Genomic DNA, 22,432 nt, shown 5'->3' with positions numbered 1-22,432 from the left:
ACATTGAAACACCTGCGGCTTTTAGTCAGGTGCGGCTAATGTATGTACAAAACAGGATTTTCCCCTGATTTTAGCTTGTGCGGCTAATATTCAGGTGCGCTTTGTAGTCCGGGAAATACGGTATTTTATTTTATTCTTTACTCTATTTGTAAAATATGTATACATACCCACACCCACACACGCACACGTAGAAAAACATATTTAGTATACACATCCAGTAATGCATATACTCTTATATATTGTACATATATTTATTACTTTCAGATTTAGCCATTCTTATATTTTGCTTGTTTTACGTTATTGTATTTTTGCACAACTCTGTTGCTTGTGAAGCTCGCACACAAGAATTCCACTTGCATGTACTGTACCAGAGTACCTGCACATGTGATGTAACAATAAAAGTGATTTGATTTGATTTGATTTGACACGTCTTACTCATCTTACTCTCAAGCATTGAGATGTTGTCGTATTTTCATGGGAGCTAGCTGTGCTATCATTCAAAGCTTTCAACAGTCCTAAAAGGTTGTTACAAAGAGATAAATCAGTTGGAGAGACCAAACCCTTGTTGCACAACAATGTAAACAAAATTATTTCTGCTGTATAGTATACAGTTCAACATGGGAGTCTAAACGGGACTCCCATTTAGAACCAGCTTCAAGTGGCCACTTGAGAAACTGCAGTTTTTAGCACTTTTGCGCTGACTTCATTTTTTTAAAACTGGAGGCTGCCTTTGGTTACACGAAACCAATTTCAGCTTTCATTTATGTTTTTCAAAACAATGGACTGAAATCATTACTGGATCAATTTGATCTATTCCAGCCTCTGACTTGTTATAAAGAAGATAAGTAAATATTTATTTTAGAGTCATTTCAATCTGTAATAGATGTGAAATTGTAAAGTGAATGCAGGAATACTAAACATAATTTTGTAGAGGTCTGGCAACGAAAGGCCGGTAAACAGTGTCTTTACTCCTCTGATGTTTTAAACCAATGTCAGTGCTGGAATGTGTTTAGAAAAACTCCCATAAAAAAGCAGCTTGGAAACTTCGGTGAAATTAGTTAGAGCATCTCACACTGAGATGTTACTGCCATTTAAGGCATTCTCCAAAACAATCCTGCATTCTATTCAGCTGAACTAAATAAAATGAACTCCACAGTCTTCATCTTGTTTATACCATACCTATATCTGGTAATGTGAAGGCATGCATGCTGAAAGTGTTAGATAAATGTGTTACAGAAAACATGCTCACTCTCACATTAAGTCAGTGTGCAGATGCCATTAATGGAAAGAAGAGCATGCACAGAAAGAGCTAAAAGAATATAAGCAAAAGTGGTGAAATTAAGAACTTACTCTCAGGCTGCTTCTCATTAGGTGTGATGGAGCGTATGAAGTCCTGAGGCGTCATGTAAACCTCAGCATCTCCATGCTCACTGATGACCTTCAGAGTGGCAAAGTAGCGGAAAATCTTGTCTGGAGTTGAGTAGGCTCGTATCCTGTTCTCATACTCCATCACCTGCCAACCAGCCAGAAAGCAAAATTAATATCACAAGATTCCCACTTTAGGCAAAAGCTTTAATGTAATATACATAAAAATCAACAAGATCAAATCAAAGAACCAGCAATATTTCAACCATGTGTGTAGACAGAAAATAACATGAGTTAAGTGAGAGTAGATTGAGTGAAGGGGAGCCCAGAGCAGCAGGAAACCAATTTGTCATCCTTGATCGGGAGGTATATTAACCTCCTGACTCAACTGCCACAAATTCAAATCAGGAACACAGAGTGTTTTCCTATTCGGGGTCAGTCTGCCTGCTAGGTTAATATGAAGGGAGAGTTACCAAAACTACATAAATCTGTAGACAACACAAATAACAGCTACAGACCATCAGCATGGCGCGACACATTAGCCCCTGTCAACTGTTATTTGCTGCAATGCCATCCACTTTTCAGGAGAAAGTTTCAAACAGATGTGGAGTAGCTGGGAAACATACAGGGCAGTGTGTGTTTAGAATCTGTGTTGGGCTGGAACCCAAACAGGTGGTTATTTTGTGTGACATTGATTGATTGCATTCACTACAGAAACTTCTTTTGGCAAAAGAAAAAACATTTCAGAGCTTCAACTTTTTGTTATCAAACTCAGTTTTATGATAAATATCTGTGGGGAACAGTCACACAGTCACACTACATTCACTTCAATTTCATATTTATGATTACATGTGTCAGTGTCGGTACTCTCACTTTAGGAGACCTTAATAGTCTTTGGGGAAATCACCATGAGCATGTCTCCAGCAGAGGCAACCAACTGTGTATGGATGAAGGTCTATTAGACAGTTGTGTGGAAATGGCAGAGAACTGAGTGACTGACAGAAAGACTGGGTTGCACTCTTCTTTCTCTCTAGCTTTCATCTGATTGTGTTTACAGATTATGGATCTCAGCATTTTCAACACTGATGAAGACATGAGCTGTCTTTCAATTTAAATAAAAAATTCAAAAACCCAAACAAAACCAGGAAGGTAAAATTCAAGTCACACGAGGAACTTATTATTTTGTGTTTCGCATTTTCACTCAGTGTTGTGAAACATCTAAGACAGCGGTAGCACTCAGTTGAAAAAAGTGACACCACTGAATTTCAAACACAAACATTGGAGTAAAAATGTCTTCCTGCTGCATGATTTTGCATTATTATTATTTTTATTATTATTATTAAGCATCTCCTGATCTGACCACCTAATGAATAAAACACAAAGAAAGCCAAAATCTGTGGATATGCTCAACATACACGTAAAATTCCAACACTGGACCACTTCAAAGACAGTCAGCCCTTAGACATCTATTTGCTTTTTACAGACTGTGGCTGCGCAATTTTTACATCATTCCAAAAAAAAAAAGTTCTTCCTCCTTTTTTTTGTTTTTATCCTCACATCCTCCAACAAGCAGTGCAACAAACACTGCTTATTTGGCATCAAATCAAAGATCCTTTGTTCTTTATCTCCATATCCTTTGTCATCTTCTGCCTAATTAACAGCAATAAAATCATAGGAGTGGGACATTCCTGTTCTTTATGCATGCTGATTACCCCATTACATTTCTTAGTCTCAGCAAATATTCTGTCAAAATATACTAGCTCTGGCATACTGGAAATTGCTTGCTGGGGGTTTCAAAACACCATTGTGGAGATGAATTAAATAGGAAGACTGACTGCATGGCTGAATGGTTATTGTTTATTGATCACCTTGCGGTCACGGAATCCAGAGCGTTGCTTCTTTTTTTTCCCCTCTCCACCTTCGTCTTTTTCATCCTCATCTCCACTGCTGGCCTCCACCGATTTCTCTGACTCCGCTTCGGAGTCTGGGTGTCTCCCAAAATCCGGTTCCTCTCCACTTACTTGCTCAGAGTGTCGAACAGAAGACCCAGCATCTGCATATGCTCTGGTTTTGTAAATAAATTTAACAAAAAGAGAGATCAGATTACAAAACAGATCAATACCTGGGGGACAGATCGATGTTATCTAAATAGATGAATAGATAGTTCAGCAATATGTCTTTGTGCTTTGCTCTAGTACCAAGTAGATCTCGGGAGGTATGTAGCAGACTGTGTTTTGCAGCTAGGTGTGTACTGTCGCTATGATGCTAAACAGATTGAAAAACAGAGAGGCAAAAGGGCCAGGAGATTATGTGCTCTGCTGTGTTTTGCTCATCGGTGCAGTGCGGGGAGGTTTTACTATGGCAGACTCCCACGTTACCATTTTTCTGACTAAACTGAAATTGGAATAATAATAATAAATAGCTGGGACTGTCTGGAGCAGGCTGAATAATTCAGTTTAATGACACGCGTTGAAAATGAAGCCCAGGGTGAAGGCCTGGAACAGTCTCGTTCCATCAGTCTCAAATGCCCTGAGTCGCCATCCATCACTCTGCCTCCTGCAGCACAGTCAGTGTGTCCCCATAGAGCTCTAACCTCAACACCTTCTCCAGCACATTGTCTTAACTAAACAACAGGCTTTAAGGCAATGGATAGCCATAAAAACACAACAAGCAGGAGAATGAAATGTAACATGTGCTCTAAAGTCTAGCTGCTTTTGAGTACTGAGCCAAAAGCAATTCCTAATTTGCTCAATGAACCTCAAGTCCTGTTCACTGAATGCTGTCCCATAGAACAGTGCTGAAGTTTAAACACATGATGGAAAACCCACTTCAAAAAATGGCATGTTTAAATTGAATTCCCAGTCATGCCACATTGTATTAAGTAAAACTAGACAGGCCTTCAGCCGAGAAGCAATCTGCACCTTGAGCAGGCTGCTTGTAAATCACTGAGTTGTTTACACATCAGCTTGCTTCAAATTGCTTCTTAAGGAACAAATGCAGTATTTTTTTAAGACCACTATTATTTTAAGAGCAATAAAATGAGGCACAAGGGTGTAAAAAAACAAAACAAAAAACTACCTCTTCCACAGCAGTCCAGCACTAGCAGACACACCGGTTACCCCAGCTAGGGCTGCCAGCATCAGCCTTCTCCGGCCAGACTCTCGCACTGCCCCGCTGTGATAACGCCGGGACAGCTGCGCGAGCCCCACTGAAACTGCGGACAATGCCCGCAAGTGGAACATCCTGCAGAGGGACGAGAGTAAAGGGTTAGACACTCTTGCAGTATCGGTATGTACAATGACAGAAAAAAGCAACACACACCTATTAAATTGTGTTTCTGTTTTGTATTCTACTACTGTATGCCAAAACTGAATAAATAAAAACTATGAAATAATTTCATGTTAAGTATGTGAATACAAAGGATATGAAAATTCTGAGCTGAGTACATAGTTTCATAACTTTTATCTGTCTTAGAAATCACCAGTTAAAGCTACCTCAGATTAGAGCCCACATCAGTGCTTTGCAGAGTTTAAGTCACAGACAGATCTCAACCGTGGTAAAGAAAGTTTAGAAGCCTCGTAAGGAAATCAAAGAAGACCAAATTCATCTTGTCTTGTTAACGTCTGAAGAGGAGCAATGAAAGCATCCTGACTGGAAACATCACAATCTGGTATGAGATGTGCACAGCAGAGACTGGATGGGTGCTGTGGGGGAATTAAACCCCCCTCAAGAGTATCCCAACCACCCATCTACACATCATAAGTGGTATTAGGGAGTTGAGCCCAATATCCACCTTGCTATCCCCTGGCAAGCAAAACGGGAGTATCTGCTGCTGTAATATCAGCAGTTTCTTTCCTCATGCTGTGAACTTACTGCATACTTTAGTGCAGTTTTTTTATTCAATTTATTCAGTCATTCTTTTACATTTTTGTTCGCACCATAGCAGATTACATGTAGACTATATGTGCCATCATTTGATCATCTTGCACAATTATAATAAATGTTGAAACAACTTTCTGAAAAGTCTGTGTGAATCAGCCCTTCATAGTCAATCTGCTGCAAAGATTATTAACCAAACAAACCTGGTCAAAGACCACACAGGTGAAGGTCTGCCCTCTGTGCTTCCTGCTCAGCACCTATTAACACCCATCCCTGTATATTTAGTGACTAATTTAAGCATTTTTTTTTTGTTTTAAAGTTATTACTTTGTAAACTCTTTGATTAAACGTATTGGACAATTGAATCATTATATATGTGTGCACACCTATATTTCATTAACTCCCTTAGTTAGGATAATAAAAACAGAAACCTGTACTTTGGCCTTAAGATTTGTAGCCACAGTTGTAGTATTTTTATTTGCTTTGATTTTGATTCCAACAAACAGCATGTCAGGCAGTCGGATTTCCACTGTGAAGTAAGGATGCCTGATTATAGCAGAAATCAAAACTAGGATTATTTAGCTGAGATTTAACACATTTACTTAAAAAAAACATACATAAAAAAAAAAGATTAGTGGATTAGAATGGCAGTGTGCTATCCCTTTAAACTGGCCGTAGGTGGGGATGTAAGAGTGATTGGTTGTTTGCTTTTTCTACGCACTTTGTCCGCTGATATGGACTCCAATCCCAGCCAATCCTGATCAGATACGAATGTAAGATAACAAAGGAACAGACAGATAGATGGATGAACTACACATGTGGATTCATACCACAAGATCCTCTAAACACTGTAAAGCTAGCACATAGCTACCACAGTACTAAACACCTACCTTGTCCAATTATAAACCATGGAAGTCATAGGTAAGGATTTGCAGATTTTAACCCCCCCAAAAAAGTAATTAACAGTCACCTCAAGAGACAAAGCTTAGAACAATGGGAGTTCACCATTGGGATCTGCCTTCACATGGCACTGTAGACAAAATGGTTCCCTAAAAAGTCAATGTAGAAGGTCCTGGCTTTCCCACATACCTAAATTAATAAACAACGGAAAATCAGGGATAAAACTAATTGCCACCAGTGCACCTAAGCTCCAGAACTTTTTTCAGCTATACTGTTGCTTAATTCTTCAGTGTCACGGAAAGATGATTAACAATTAGGAAAGGGGCTACTGGTGTGTATCTGTAGCTCCCATGTGTGCACTTTTCAAACTACATGATGGAGGAGTTAACCCCACTGAGGCTCAAAGCTACCACCTGTCAATATCCTATTAACAATTCAGGCACCAACTGTCAAGCAGACTCAGCAGAAAGAACAGTGAAACATGGCATATGCTAATTGGAGTGTTCAGTAGCCCATGACAATAAGGACTAAAGGGAACAGTGAGCATGCATCCACACTATTATACTTTTTGGGACTGGGGGAAAGCCTAATGGTAAAGGAACGACACCAAAACTTTATAGAAACAGACCAAAACTCACATGATGCAACAAGAAAGCCCAAAAATGCAAGTCGTTGGTGTTGCAGAAATCTTTAGTATTAATAAACTTCTTTATATTTTAATGCCTTTCCAAAATTCACCAAGGTACATGTACAGTAAACAAAGATTTTCAAAATGCAAACTAACTAACATATTTATGACACTGGTATATCCCCACAGTTGTGTGAGAGCCAGTGAGTGTCTGCACATATGCCCACACATTCATCCCCTGAATGTCTTTCCAGCAGTTTGAAATTAGTTGGCTCCCAGAACAGCAGCTGACCAAATGTTATTTGCAACTCTGTGTTATCTAACTCATAATTACTGAGTTCACTGATGAGTGCTTTCATTTTCACTAGAATGCACTCATTTTGTCTGAGTTTTTGAATCCAGCACATTTTCATCGCAGCACTTTGCTTTCACACCTCCCCAAAAACTTCGATGCCTAGTTCAACTGGAGCTAAGACGATAGAAAGCGGTTTAAAAACTTGAATGAAGGTCTCCAAAGGTGAACTGTTAAATGCAAAGTTTGCTGAGGCGTGAGTGCTGCTGGTTTGGAAATCCAAACCAGACAGCCACCTATTCCCCGCAACCTCCACTACATTTTGATATTACGATATTTACGATATTTACGATATTTACGATATTTACGATATTTAAATTAAAATAAAGCCATTGTTCAAAATAAAGTTTTTAAAATATAATGCACCAGTTTTTGCATAGAAATGATATGATATCAATATTAACCAACCGTTTGCCATTTTATGCAAATATAATTACCTACATTTTCACAAAGAAGTTAGATAACAGGTCCTAAGTACAGTCAGTTAGATTTCTTTGGCATTAACTAATACTCTGTAGCTAGCACAGCAGCTCAATGGCTACATCGTTTTGCTAGAATAACAGATTTAGGTTTGGAAACCTTTTACAGCACTTAAAGTAACAAAACTACATGTTATCAACTTCAGCAATGTTATCTATAATTCAGCTGTCTTCGGCAGCCTGTCTCTCCCAAACAACATCTCCAGCCCTACACAAAGCCAAGTGGAAAGCTAGTAATTTGTTTATTAGTCTAAAACCAAAGATGAACAGATGCTGAGTGATCTCAAACATATGTAAGTCTCATAGCAGGTTAGTGAGTCCTGGCTATAGCACTATTTGCTCTGCTGCTGAGTTACAGCTACACCACCAAACAAAGAGTATGGGCTTTTACTCTCACTGTTTTTGCCTTTTCACAGCAGAGGCAGCAACACAGTTATTGACACTCTGAAATGCTCCTCTGTACAGAGTAACAGAACAAAACAAAGACTAAGAAAAAGTGAGATGGCAGGGAAACCACCCCAGGGGTGGTGTTGCAGCAATGTGATGTCTGGACACTGCTCCTGACTGTAACAACTATGGCAGCTACGGTGATTACTGTACTGCAGCTGAAAGAATTTGTAATGATTTTAGCTCTCAGCAGTACCTTGGGTTTTATTTGATTTTGGGAAGTAAGGCAGTAAGGTGCATTACTTAACTTTACTACACTGCAAAATATGGAGCAATGACACTTTATGTACTACAAAACTGAAGAACTAATGTCATATTTTTTGTATATTTTTTCAAATTCTGACTTGACACAATCTCGTGAATCCTTTCCTCCAACCGCCAGACAAGAAGACAAGCACACACATGCGCCAGATTCAATTTAAAAAGAAAAAGAAAAAGGGATGAACATAAAATATGGATTTAAATTTCTTGATCTTTTTGATTCCTAGCTACTAGTTGAGGGTCACTCATTTAAACTAGTTAATAATGTTTGCTTAAATCTTTGAAATACATCTACCAAGTGAAATTAAACATTTTCAAAGGGGAAGTTATACACGCTCTGTGTAATCTCCAAATGGGAAGCCTAAAGCTTGTTCAGATAATAACTTTGTGAAAGGACACTGGAAACTAACTTGCATAAAAGCCAGTGAGCCACACTACAACAAAAACCTGCCCATTCGTTATGTCTAACTATGTAAAGAAATGAAGCAGTCAGTCCAAAATTTGCTTCTCATTCATATCTATGTGGCATATATACATTTATTCGGTTTCTACTCTGCTCTATTTTACCGTGTGCACGTTCTGTATAATGAAAAACATACATCTTTCATCTGAACAAAACAGCAAAGCTGTAAAAGAGAGAATATCATAAGGAAAACAGCATTTCATCATCCTTTCAGTCTGATCACAAACCAACAAAGAGTCCTTCAATGTACTCTTTTGAAAACCTTACATTAAAAAAGTTTTAAAAGCGTGCATATTTTGATTACAAACTAAAGGTAATTGTAAGCTGTTAGAGTTCCTGATATATATTTTTAATTAGGTTATAATGGAGTAACATCTGATACATTTTTTTCTTTCTTTGCACCTGTACTTAACCATGCAGGAATGCTTTGTCTTGGCACGTTTTTGGAGAAATTTGAGTGCGAGACTTCATTCCTTTGGCATGCTCAAACTTTGAGTGATGTTTTTGATTGCAATGCTTGTCTCCTCATCAACTCCATCAACGCAAGCTAAATCTGGAACACAGCAGCCACAACAAAGGGGGTGGCTGTGTTAAAGTAAAATGCTCATTATTATCAAAGTACATGTAAAAATATCCTAAACCTTGCAGAGCATGACTTAGCTACTTATTAAACTCCATCCTGTTATTACAGCTTTATAAATCCAGTGCCGCCCTCACGATATCAGGCAACTTTTTTCATGTATTTATGAGTGTTTAAAAATGATTAATTTACATCATATTTCAAGAATTCAGTCTAATTTTTTGAATCCACATTTTTAATTAGAGAGTTTTGCTTTTACACTTTCCCAGAAGCTCAATGCTAAGTTCAGCTGAAGCTACAATGATAGAAAACTATCATCGTAAGTCTAGTTACAAGGCACACTGGACCTGGACTGGAAGAAGGAGCAGGTAAATCAATGTCCTCAACAATTATTCTTCACTACCTAAAAGCAAACCTTTTTTTAATATAAAATGTGTGTGTGTGTGTGTGTGTGTGTGTGTGTGTGTGTGTGTGTGTGTGTGTGTGTGTGTGTGTGTGTGTTTGGGGGGGGGGGGGTGTAATCTAAATAGCCTATGGCATTAAAAATTACATTTTATGATCTCAGGTGAGACCACAGATTCATTCCAGTTAAACAACAGCAAATACAGCAGTTCTTTTTGCTGCTTGGGGATCTTTTTTTCCCACCCTAGGGGTACACATACACAGAGAGATGGGGTTATTTTCAGAAGTATCAAGAGCATTCAGAATTTTAAAAAGAACAGTTTGGATATATGGACCAGTACCTCATTAAAAAGAAATAACTAAAGCTTTCAGAAACTGCATATCGTTGTCAAGTGTATCTGGGTCAGGACTTTCTCACCTTTGTTACAATACACTGGCTGCCTGGTAGCTGATTTTAAACTTACAGAAATTACTTCTAAAGCCTTACATGGCCTCTTACATACATGCATTATACATTTACTCATACTTGTGCTCCTCAATTCAATCCAAGCTTTTAAAAATCATATACATAACATAAAAGACAAACATGCAGACCTGAATTTTTAATGGGTGTTTTGCGACACCCAACCCAAAAAAGCTATGTATTGTTCCCAAATAAATTAGGAAATGTTTTCTTTGGGTAAGAGCTAGCATTGCACTATCCTTTGAAGCATAATCATTTTAGTCTCTGGGTGTTTCGTGTAAACATGCAATAATAATAATCTTAGACAAACAACTGAAAGATACACCTTCCTGTGTTTGTGTTCAATATGACATGGCCCACTGTTAACACAACACCAAAAACACACACAAAAACAGCTAGCTGTCAACAACTGGCTCAAAAACACTGGTTAAGGTGATGTTAGTGTTGCGTTTGGCATGTTGAAACGGAAACACGAACAGCTAGAGCTGTTCATTTGATAGTGATCCCAGTGTTTTGTTTTTAGCCGCAAGTTAACTTCGTTGACAACAGCATGACGGGCTACAAGGTTAGCAGCTACCCGTCTAACCAATAATAAACTAAATGCTTCTATCGTCAGTCACTTGTTAATGTCAATATTTAGCTGGTTAGTTCGGCAGTCAAGTAATTGTTTCGTGGGGTAACTCACGCTGGCGAGCTAGCTAGTTAACGTTAGATTTAATGGCAAGTGCTAGCTCTACTAGCAGCTATTTCATCGTTTTGTTACACACTGCGTCATTACGGAGCTTTCTTATAGCTCATAGGAGGCACGGTTACTTACATAAGCAGCGATAAAAACACCACTCAGTCCAAAGTAATAACGTCTTCACCGATTCAGAGTACGTCTTTGCTCAGTGTGTCTGCAGTGATGGAGTACTGCGCTAATAGTTCCGTGTTTCAGAGAGGGTGGGACAACATCTCCGTACCAGCCCCATGCATTTCACACAGGCACCCTCCCATCATCCCTCCGTCCAGGTTTAGGCGGAATTACAGTGTAAGTAAAGGAAAATCAAAAGTCTTGTGGGGACTTTAAGTTGTCTAATCGAATAGGTACATTATGGTCAGCACAGCACAACTGTTTTACTTTTTTTTATAGGGCTTACAGAGAAGGGTCCAAAAAGAGAAAATATTCAGAGAGTGGCAGTTCTCTTTGTGAACAGACAGACTGCTTCAAGGGAAGGCAATGCACTCAACTCACTCAAATAACCACTCTTTACAAGGAAGGCATGCAGAAGAGCATCTGTGAACACACAACACACTGCTACAGCTGCATAGGACCTCACCAAGTGGGACTCTTATTAGCTCAGAACAGGAAAGAGGCTGCAATTGACACAAACTCACCAAAACTGGACAATAGAAGACTGGGGAAACATCGCCTGGTCGGACAAGTCTCGGTGTCTGTTCTAACAGTTGGCTGGTAGGTTCAGAATTTAGTGTAAAGACCATGAAGGCGTGGATCCATCCTGCCTCACAGCAGTAGTTTAGGCTGCTGCTGCTGCTGGTGTAATGTTGTGAGGGATTGTTTTTTTAACCAACTGAGCCTCATTTAAACACCACAGCATAGCATACCATCCTTTTATGACCACAATGTACCAATCTTCTGATGAGTACATTTAGCAAGATAACGCACCATGTTGTACAGCTGAAATAATCTCGAACTGGTTTCTTGAGCATGACAATGAGTGCACTTTACTCCACAGTAATAAGATCTTAATGCAATAGAGCATCTCTGGAATGCAGAAGAACAGGAGGGTCGCTTCATGGGTTTGCAGCCCAAAAATCTGAATCAACTGTGTGATGCTGTCATTCCAATATGCCCCAAAACTTCTGAGGTACTGTTTCCAGTACCTTATTGAATCAATACCATGAAGAATTCTGAGGGGAAAAGGGCTCCTACCCAGTACAAGTAAGGTGTACCTACTAATGTTAGGCCTAAATACAGATTCAACAATTCTATTTCAGGTTTAAAATTTTAGAATAAAATACATTTCATTTGGTATTATGTAACAATATTAAACTGAACTGAAAGAGAGTGTCTGATTTCAGTCATATGTCTTTATAGAGTTCCAGATTAAATAACGAGCCTCTCCACAGTGTGCCAGTTATAATTGTTGCCTTGAAGAGCCAACATATCTGGTGGTTTGCATGCAAAATGTGAAAGGAAAAACTGGAGAGCGGCTGAGCTTGCCTTGGGACGTTTCATGACTGCAGGCTTTTGTCACATCCACTAACAATGTCACCCAAATTTCACAATGATGCACAACCTAGGCCTTTAGAAATGCCAGAAATGTCAGAAGAGTTCTAATAATATTAATTATTCTCATTAGTCAGACTTAGATTGATAACATTTATCCCTTAGCTACTAAGTGAAATGAATGAACACGCAAGATATATCTGAAATTGAACACACAAGCCTTAAAGACGTTATATGTCCACCTAACAGCCTCAGGTCATACAATCTTTGCATTACATGCAGTAGGATGCAATGCTTATGCAACCAGGTGTCATGGCTTAAACTATAAATTTATAATAACTCAGTGAAATGCTTCATTGAGTCAGCTCTCTATGATTGTTTGTGTCTCTGTCTGTGTGTGTTGTCTCAAACAGGTGATACAAACTTGAAGTGATTATCAACAGTATAATAATATCACATGCTCACACACCGCAACTAATATTGCTGCCTTCCTCCTTTGCAAATTGTCACCCATTCCCCTTCCTTTTATCTTTTCATAAAATCTTTGTTAGAACAAATTGTATCTGTGCTGTCTTTTAGTCTACAGTTGTTTGTTTTTTCTTAAATAAGGGACACTGTTTAAATATGCCTGCAGCTCCTCAGCATAGAGTTCATTAGGACTCACAATGTATCACCAGAATGCCACAATAGAAACCTGTCAAATACTGAAATTTCAAATTGGATGTTATTAGTTTTACTACAATAACCTCAGCGTCACCTAGAACTCCACAGCAGTGCTCTTATTCATATTGACTCCTTTATTGACCCATAAACATGTATAACATGAAAGTTGGTTTATAACATTTTGTACAAAATTAATGGGCTACAGTTCAGAGAATGGAAATGGAGTTTCTATGAAACTTGTGAGACAAGAAAAAAAAAAAGAATGCATGCAGTGCAAATGTCAGCCTACATATAAATAAATATGAACATCCAGGCCAAAAATGTTTCTGTAGGCATGGAAGCATATTCAGAAACATGTCTTCCTTCCACTACTGATCAAAGCCATCCTGCAAATGTGGCAGTGCAAAGGTGGAGCAGGAGATAAGACCAAACCTCAACTGTTTTTAGAAGGATGTTTGGACACTGTTGTTAACTCTTTTAATTTTGGTTGGTTTAAGAGGGTGTCACACTGTTGAGAACCACACTGAGGAACACCTTTGTAAATCCATGAAGGTGTGTTGTTCGTCTGCAACAACAACAACACCTTCTTTTTTATTCTTTTTTTGACATGAGAACAAAAGCTGGCTCCGTCAGTCTTATTTCTCTGACGTATTCCACGTCTGCACACCCATGCATGCTGTCTTTGAGCGTTACTTCTTTCATAAAACCACGGGCGGAGCTCTTTTGTATTTTCACGCTGGGCGACATTTCATTCAAGTACAGACATGTGTGAACACTCATATTTACGTGGCAACCAAACACACCTCATTTTGTACTCTCCTCAAATCACTCATCATGACCTTGAGAAATGGTGGCAGAGGGTGTTTCAAATCTGTACCGTCTCTATTAAAATTAAATTAAAAATTCAATCATATGAGGATAACTGGGGGAAAAAAAAGATTACTGTCAGCAGTGGTTTTATTTGAGTCGCACAAATTTAGTGCTGTAGAGACTTGTCATGTCCAATTTATATCAGTAATTTAATTTTTATTTTAATTTGTGTATTAACACGAGTGTCTTAGTGAAATTAACTGGGGTATCATTGAGATTTTCCATAAAGTGGTTTTTTTTTCCCACTTTGGTTTGGATATATCTAAATACTTAGTTACTTTCAAAAGGAATGGTGTCACCTGGTCTTATTTTCTTGCACCTGCAGTGTTAGTGTCTTTACGTTGGTGATAACTCACCCAAAGTATCATAACTGTAGATTTTGAGGAAGATAAGAAGTTGTGCTGTTACAATAATGTGGCATGTAGGGCATTTTAGGTTACACTGAGATCAAACACCACGGTCTGATATGTATAGCTTCTCTTTATTAGCTGATTTAATGCTGTGGACACAGTTTGGAGTACAAACAAATCATACACGTCTTAGCTCTAATGAAATCTAATACATGCAGGTAGCTTTTCTTTGCTGCAAGCTCTTTAGTTTACACTGCTGACGCATCATGTGCAAATGCACCACCGCCGTGACACAGTTAGAGCAGACGTCTAAAGGTTTATTTGAGCCAGTGCACGGTAGTGTTTGGCACCACACAAAAGATCTGCCCTGTGAATCGATGCAGGCTTGAGGCCTTGAGCAGATCCTTGTCCATGACTGGGAATTTGCATTTAAATTGCATCACCCACACAGCCTGATGCAGTGCACCTGAGGAAGTACAGAAGGGATTGGGATGAGTTCAGGAGCAATGACATACTGCTACTGTATTTGAAATAAATACATTATAAAAAACATAAGACAAGCAACAAAACAACGAATTTGACTCATTCCTTATCTTTCTGCTCCTTACTTTGGATCTAAAGTTGTGATAAGAAACCATGTGATCACATAAATCACTGCGGTGAATTACACAAAATGTGTTTGTTTTTGTCTTTTAAGAGTTGCCTATCTGGACTCACCCTTGACCAACACAGGTGTGGTAGGTGGTATTATATGATGGGCTTGGTCAAAGATTACAGACAAAAACAGGTTGCATTCCACGGTGGGGAGTCTCCTTGACATTCATTGACCAAACAGACCCATTAGCACTCCCATTAGCTGAATTTGCAGTGGATGGATGATTCTCCAGAAAACAGTGCACCTCATAAACTGCTTGCCCCATTGAACGGCCACAGAAGCTCTGAAATGTAATGAAAGCCTACCTGTTTAAAAGCCGATGAAGACCAGTTCACTTATATTTGATCCAGGAACACAAGTGTGACTGAAGGACAGGTTATATTTGATATTTGGCTATAGATGGATAGAGTGACGAGTGACAGAAAGACATTCAGACAGGTTGCACTGTGCACTGTGTTAAGTGTGAAGCTTTAAGAATGAAACCCTCTTTTTAAAAAACAACAAAAACATAGTATACATGTTTTCTTATTTGGTTAAACACATTAGACATAAAAACAATGATTTTCACCGAGATGTGTGTATATAGTTCCTTCACCCATGCCACTATCACCAGACTTCTTTTTTTTTTTTGAATTGCAGTAGGGTATATTGTCACTGGAGACAGGTGTACTGCAGTCTTCGCATAACATACATTTTTTTGAACTAGTGCGCACAGAAGTGCATTATCTTAGCACACTGGTGCAACACTGGGCATGTGTATATCATAGTCCAGCCCCGCAAACCCGCCCACCCCTCCCTCTGTGCTTCTTCGGTGCCTCTCCGTCCGCCCGCCCGCAGCAGTCTCCTTCACGGCGAGCTTTCACTACAGAGATGGCTGTGAAAGTGTGTAGATCAGTACTCCTCTTGTCCCGGAGCAGCGGAGCGGTGGCCAGCAGCCGCCCCGCACTTGTTGTCTCTTCACAGCGGCATCATCAGCATATAAGACCGGTAAGTCCCAGGACGTCTGAGACAGCTCCGAGAGAGAGAGAGAGAGAGAGGGGTAGGGACCGAGCTGGCGAGGCTGGACCGGAGAGAAGGCAAGCGGGGCTGGCTAAGGAAGTGAAGCTAACTAGCGTCAATATCTCCCCCACTTCATTTATTTCTTTGAGGTCGAGCTTCACGTAAAGGTGAGGCACACGACGAGTCATGATACGTATCCCAACCTGGTGTCGCGTGGATATTTTAATCCACGGTGGGACGTAGAGGTTTGACAGAGAGGCAATGCAGCTTTTTGGAGCACTTGAAACCCATCGACACCCCGCTGCTGCTGCCCCGCCGTTTACTGTAACTAGCCTTCAAACATTCGCCTCTCAAAAGCTTCATAACCCGTGATTTAAAAAAAAAACAACAAACCCAAAACCCAGAAGAAATCCTTCAACTTTGCAGGCATATGTTAATCCCAGTATCATTCTGATCAGCGAATATGAATTAGAATAAGACCCAGTTTGAGCTTCTAGGTTGCAGTACCTGCTAGGGTTGGTTTGACTGTGGAAGGGTATGGATGCCTTATTTTTTGTGCTTTTGCAGTAAAGGTGTGATTGAGAGCCCGTGGCTGATGGTTAGCCCCATCTCTCTGCTATTACCTGGTGTGTGTTTGTGCAGCAGCAGAAACTCAGAACAATGAACATCTGTCCAGACCTGAGGAGGAAGTTGTGCTTGTGTGTGTGTGTGTGTGTCTGCAAGAGAGCTGAAGAGAGTTATCCATAGATGCACTCAGTGTTGACACATGAGGCTTCACAGAAACATGGAAGTCTGCACTTGGATGATGTCAGACTCTCCAGCCAGCCTGCTGTTTCTCCCCTCCCTGTGGGTGTTTCCCCATTCATCAGGGAAATCCTAGGTATTCCTGCAAGCTGATGCAGGTCTTTTCTTTACATGGTCACTGTAGTAATGGATGCACCCTCAACAATGCTCACAATAACAGGAAGGCAATTGCGTTTACAGAGCTGTCACTACCATGCAATAGTTGCACAGCGTTTTCCTGCCTCTGTCACCCCCGCCCCTCCCCCCTTGTCAGAAGGGGGGGTGTCACAGAGGCAGAGGAAACTGTGAGTCTTTCCAGCAGCAGCCTGAGGAGGGAGGAGAAGCCCAGGATGGGGTTCTGGGAATGTGGAAGTCTTTGCAGTAGTTAGAAGTACTGATGTAATGTTTTGAGAGTTTTGTTGTCTTTCTCTCTATCTCTGACACCATCTTCAGGCACACTTTCCACAGGCCTTATGAAATTAAATGAGGCTTTCCTTCTCAGCGAAGCAGGCCAGCCCGGAGGTTAAGGAGCTGTCAGAAGAGACACACACACTCCATATCTCCACACTAGACCCACTGTGAACTATCACCCACTGTGAACTATTACAGTGAAAAAATTTGAGTCTGAATTGATATTCTTGGCCTCTTCCATCTCTAAGAAAGCCTTAACTGTTTTAAGCACGTTACTACTCACTGTCTCTTGCCAGAGTTGGCCGCTAATAAGTTTTCATTTTATTTCAGGCTGCCCAGGTTTGTAGTGTTGTTTGTCTGTCATATTGTGTCTCCGTCCAGTGAAGCGTTGCTGCGGCGGCCCCTAACGCGGGCCTGTCACTTTGTGACAGCCAAGCCTCTGTATTCATTTGTGAGTCTTCCAGTGGAAACCCTGTTTCGGCACTAGTGTTGATTAAAGCTGCAGTGGGATGCATACAGTTTCCATGCAGGCTGTATGCACACGTGTTTCAAAGAAGACCTAAATATGGTTTCTAGAGCCTAACTTGAAATGTAGAGCTGTGTAATGGCTCTGATGATGGGGCTGCAAAGGAGACAGTGTACTCCATATGCTTGCATTTAACCTGCACTAGATTAATATTGAGCCAGCTGTCATATATGATGCTGCTTTCCTGATGTGTAGTAGGAGTGGCGAGTCACTGGGAATACTCCTTGTAAAAGGGTTATAAATCAGTCAGGAGTTTCTGTACTGCGAGATAGTCAATATGTTCATATCTTGCATCTAAAATATGTGATTTAATGGAAAATGTGGCAATAAAAGGCATTAAATATTGTTTTTTGTAGTCATTTACTTACATTAAAGCTCCTATGTTCATTAAAGCTGAACAGCTGGAGACTAGAGCAGCTGGGGCCGGGGGGCCGAGGCCCGCTCCTGGCTTTTAATCCAATCAGTAAAGGAGTAAACTAATTTATCCGTGCTGCCTTCACAGACTCAGCTCTGAACTTGTCCGGATTAGTGTGATAAGAGAGTGACTCTAAGCTTGTGGCTGTGCTAAGGGTGATAAGATAGCTGAATGACTGATAGACGTGTCCGCAATGGCAGTTCCATCAATGTTATTCTACCATTCACGGACAAACTGGTTTCAGACTCAGCGATCCAACATTTACAGACTGAGGGGGGAAACAGGTATATGGTATGAAGTGATGGGGGAAATGTCCATTCGGCTGCCATTTATCTGCTACTTAATGAGTCCAGTCTTCAGTTTGCAGTCAGATGATTGGCAGGTGTATGACCCCATGTTGTGTGAAAAATAACTGATGGCAATTCAGAGACCGTTTGTTTATGACATTTGGGTTTTACAACGATGACCTTCGTTTCTGTTCTCAGATGTTATCACATCATGGCCAGTAGCTCAGCAGGAGAGAAGTGATAATAATGTGTGGTCAACATAGCTGATATTGGATTACTATCTATACACAGGGGCGTTTTTAGTGGGATGAGTTTTTCTTGGGTGAGTGGGTGAGAAAGCTGATCTGAGTTTTCTCGCAGGGCTTTCATTGTCTTTGTAAGTGACGGTTATCGTGACGCTAAGTGATTTCACTTTTATAAAGTCCTGTTTTAGTTTTATCATAGATGACCCAAAACCCTAAAAACCTGAAGTGAAACCATGTCAGAAAGATACATGAAAGCAATTCATGCAACGCATCCCATATGAAGAATCTGAAAGAACCGTCAGCAGTGCTCTTATTGTTTGGCTATATTCAGACTGTTTTAAAAGTTTGCAGTGTGACTCGACTTTTAGTCTAAGCCATATCTGTTCCTATAATGAGCTTGAAAAACTGATTAGCCAAGATCACTAGCACCAGTGTTTATGAGTTTGAGATAGTGAGCTTCAGAGTAATGAACAGGAAATAACAACGAGGCAACCAATCTTGTTTTGCCAGACGGGCATGTTAGTTTACCCCGATTCACTGGGAACCTATCTTAGTCAAACGGGTGTCTTGAGACACTGTGACTGGATTCACTACCCACTAACGTATAGACATTGTTCCAAGCTGTGACCCGCATGCATTTGTTTTTTTGGTTTTGTTTGCATAAAATCTGTCCAAAAATCATCTGGTTATTAACAGAGCAACACTGTGTGAAAGGTCGAAACAGGTAAACCAGATAATAACATGCCGGTTGTGCCAGTTGTTATGTCATGCCATCCACTCTTCCTGCCAATCCTGATTTAAACGAACAAATAAAGCGGGGAAGAAGTAAATGTTGTTAAAATACACAGCATGCCACATTGACAGAAAAGGATTTCCTCTAAATAGATTTTCCTCATTCCCAAAAAGATATTTACCAAGTTCGTAGTTACTTCCTGAAATCTCTTGATTGTTTTTTTTTTTTTTTTTTAGAGCAAAAGTGGCTTCTGGGTATATATCATGCGTCTTTATCAAAACAAATCCAGCAATCAGGCCAAGCCGAGCACCCGCAGCAGTTTAATTTGTTGGGCCAGCATAAAATCAAAATAGTTCATTTACTCAAGGTTGAGGTAAAAGTGCATGTAGCCTAATAAAAGATAAAGAGTTAATTTAGAGATGAGCTGAAAATAAAGAGGTGCACTTCCTCATTTAGTTGAAGTAAAACGTATCTAGGGTGTTAATTATTAAGCTGACGTGACAGTAAACTGGTACCACTGTGGGTTATATTCTGCCAGGGACATGAACTAGTCTGGCTGGGTCTAAATGCGTCTCAGTAACTCATAACACCAGAATGTGGACGCATACTCGCTCTGAAGCTTCAGGCAGTACAGACTTATGTCTCTTTCCTGTCTGTAAGGCTCATGCTGCAGCACCTTTCCTGGCATTTCGTGGCAGTGTCGTGAAAAGATCATGGATTATCTTAACACCAGACAAAATGACAAGTGTGTGTTGTCATCTTATTACGGTGATGAAAAGCTGATAGCTTTAGCGGCCGTAGTAATGACAGAGCTCCTGTCAGCTCTGGTGGCGGTCACCCTGTCGAGTGGTAGCCAGAGTAATTTCCAGGGTCTGCTGTGGTTCAGGAGTTATGTGGCGGATGGGCCTTTTTTCCATCTACAGATTTCGGCAGGGTGACTCACTGTGTCTGTTACAGTTAGGTCGACAAGTTTGTGAAACAGTTCAGCTAAAACAGGAGTGTCAAACATAAGGCCCAGGGGCCAGAATCAACCAGCCAAAGACTCCACTCTGGTCAGCTTAGCAGCTTTGGAAAATGTGAGGGATGATATACATTTTAGACTTTTAACTGTGTTTTTCAGCTTTTCCTACTGAACCAAAGTAAATAAGTAATAGATAAACAACTAAATAACAAAAGCTAACGAAACGTTTTCTGAGATTTTCCAGATATTTTTCCTACAGTTTCAACCCAAAGCAGCATTTCTTCATCAGATTGATGAAGAAATGCTACATCAACATCAGTACGTCTCAGTTTTTCTGAGACGTACTGATGTTGACGTAGCATTTCTTCATCAATTTGAACTTGCACTTGTTGTTCTTATATCAAAATCTTTCATAGATTAAATGTGTAGTTAAGCTTATTTACACTGACAGGAGAGTTTGACTGGTCAAAATTTGCTGAGAATTTCATGTCAAAAGCACCTTTAGAAATGTGTTCACTTACAAGAAAATTTGTGACGTGTCCAATACTTATTTTGTGTGTGAGTGAGTGCACGTGTACCTGTGTGCACGTGTGTGGACGTGCTAGGAGGCGAAGCTTCTCACCCGCTGTGTTCATTCACACTGCTTCATATCTTTTAGCAAACTTGCTTTCTAGTTGACGCTCACTGGCCCTTAATGATCCGTGAGCTGCTGAGAGCACAGGCACACGGCCCATAGCAAGAAGCGTGTTTGACTTTTTTTTTTCTTCTTTCTGAGGTTTGTGTGCGCCCCAGAGAAATCACCCAGTGCTCTCTTTTTGGCTGCTGTCTCTGCCTTGTTAACCCACTGTGGGCTGCCCCACATGGGATTTTTTTCTGTTCCTACTGCTCTATTTACATACATACACTCACAAATGAACATGTAGTAAAATTTGTGTAACATTACATATGTATGTCATTGTTTGTAGTATAATAAGTACAATTCTGTAAATATAAAAAAAGAAACTTAACATATTCTTTTCATTTCTCTACAGTTTACTGGCTTCATTTTGGAGAGTATTGCTTTAAAATACAGTTGTAGGTTAGTCCTGTTAGAAGGATGCCGTAGAAGCGTGTGTGCCTAATGTTCTAAATACTCCAGCTGTGAATTTTCTAACTACTACGTTCTGCATTACTGCCTTTAAAAAAACAAGGTGAACTTTAGCAAATTCATCGGCATAAAGAGGGAAAAAACAAAACAGTTTTTAGGCTCTGAGGAGCGCCAATCATTTGCAGCCTGTTTGCTGTCTGCCGTGTTATGTATTTAGCGAGTGTGGTCGCTACTGTAGCACTCGATCTGTTTCCTGTTTTGCATTTACCGTGCAGTTATTATTTTAATGATCCAGCACCTTACTGTAGCGAGGATCTGCATGCTTCAGTTATCGCCTCATTATGGTGACGTTTGGCATTGCAATGGGTGAGACTGTCGTGATGGACAAAGTCCTCATTAGTAATCCGGATGGCATTTCATCCTTGAAGTGGAAAATGACTGGCGAACCTCTGCTGTTGGCGTAGACTAATTAGCTGCTTTCCATGTTTCTGTGTGGCCCAGCGTGTCTGCAGTCAGGTCTGAAAAGGACATTAAATTAAGCCAACTTGCGTAATGTGATGATGGATGGAGGCATCGCTTGGTTACCCTCTCTCATCTCAGATCGGGGGGCTTGTGGCATCCTCTGCCAGGAGGGCAGGTTGCTACTAGAGCCCGAAGGTCATCAGCTGCCCTGCCTTTCAGGCCATTAGTTATGAGATTGGTCTCATTATTGTGACAAATCAGTGGGAATGCTGGGTCCAAATGAGCAGTGTAAATTAGACCGGGCAGATTTAGCTTGTGTGAAGGTCGGCTTTACCCGAATTCGTCAAAAATATGTGACAGTTATGGGAAACGGTTTCCAGACTCGCGTGTTGTCCCGTCACTTTGTTAACCTATACTTCACTTTTGCTGCGCTGAAATCATTGCTTTGTCCACAGTCATTTTCATGGCATCGTCATGCGTAACCGGGGTAAATTCTTACCTGGATCTTACCTGGACATTTGCAACCTGTCACAAACC

General features: G+C 40.3%; 2 protein-coding genes across 3 annotated transcripts in view; one reads left to right on the top strand and one right to left on the bottom strand.

The window, feature by feature from the left end:
• The window catches only part of micu1 (mitochondrial calcium uptake 1), a 38,353-nt gene extending 27,163 nt beyond the window's left edge, over positions 1-11,190 (bottom strand). Inside the window, exons 1-4 of the mRNA XM_086259863.1 lie at positions 11,036-11,190; positions 4,444-4,608; positions 3,234-3,429; positions 1,351-1,513 (exon numbers count right to left, since the gene is read on the bottom strand). Coding sequence (XP_086115989.1) covers positions 1,351-1,513; positions 3,234-3,429; positions 4,444-4,608; positions 11,036-11,037 — 526 coding nt within the window. The 5' untranslated portion in view covers positions 11,038-11,190. The remainder of the gene's footprint in view (positions 1-1,350; positions 1,514-3,233; positions 3,430-4,443; positions 4,609-11,035) is intronic.
• A 4,618-nt stretch (positions 11,191-15,808) lies between these two features.
• The window catches only part of mcu (mitochondrial calcium uniporter), a 59,770-nt gene continuing 53,146 nt past the window's right edge, over positions 15,809-22,432 (top strand). For both annotated transcript variants that reach the window (XM_086259862.1, XM_086259861.1), the window contains exon 1: positions 15,809-15,973. In XM_086259862.1, the coding sequence (XP_086115988.1) occupies positions 15,857-15,973 (117 nt within the window). In that variant the 5' untranslated portion in view covers positions 15,809-15,856. The remainder of the gene's footprint in view (positions 15,974-22,432) is intronic.

This window comes from Aulonocara sp. 'chitande type north' Nkhata Bay, linkage group LG13 (genome assembly GCF_057382095.1).
Source record: "Aulonocara sp. 'chitande type north' Nkhata Bay isolate Kocher_YH1m ecotype deep benthic linkage group LG13, A_spYH_male_GT1.1, whole genome shotgun sequence".
In the NCBI taxonomy this organism is placed as follows: domain Eukaryota; kingdom Metazoa; phylum Chordata; class Actinopteri; order Cichliformes; family Cichlidae; genus Aulonocara; species Aulonocara sp. 'chitande type north' Nkhata Bay.
The sequence above is the reverse complement of the archived record's forward strand: the minus strand, read 5'-3'. Positions and strand labels throughout refer to the sequence as shown.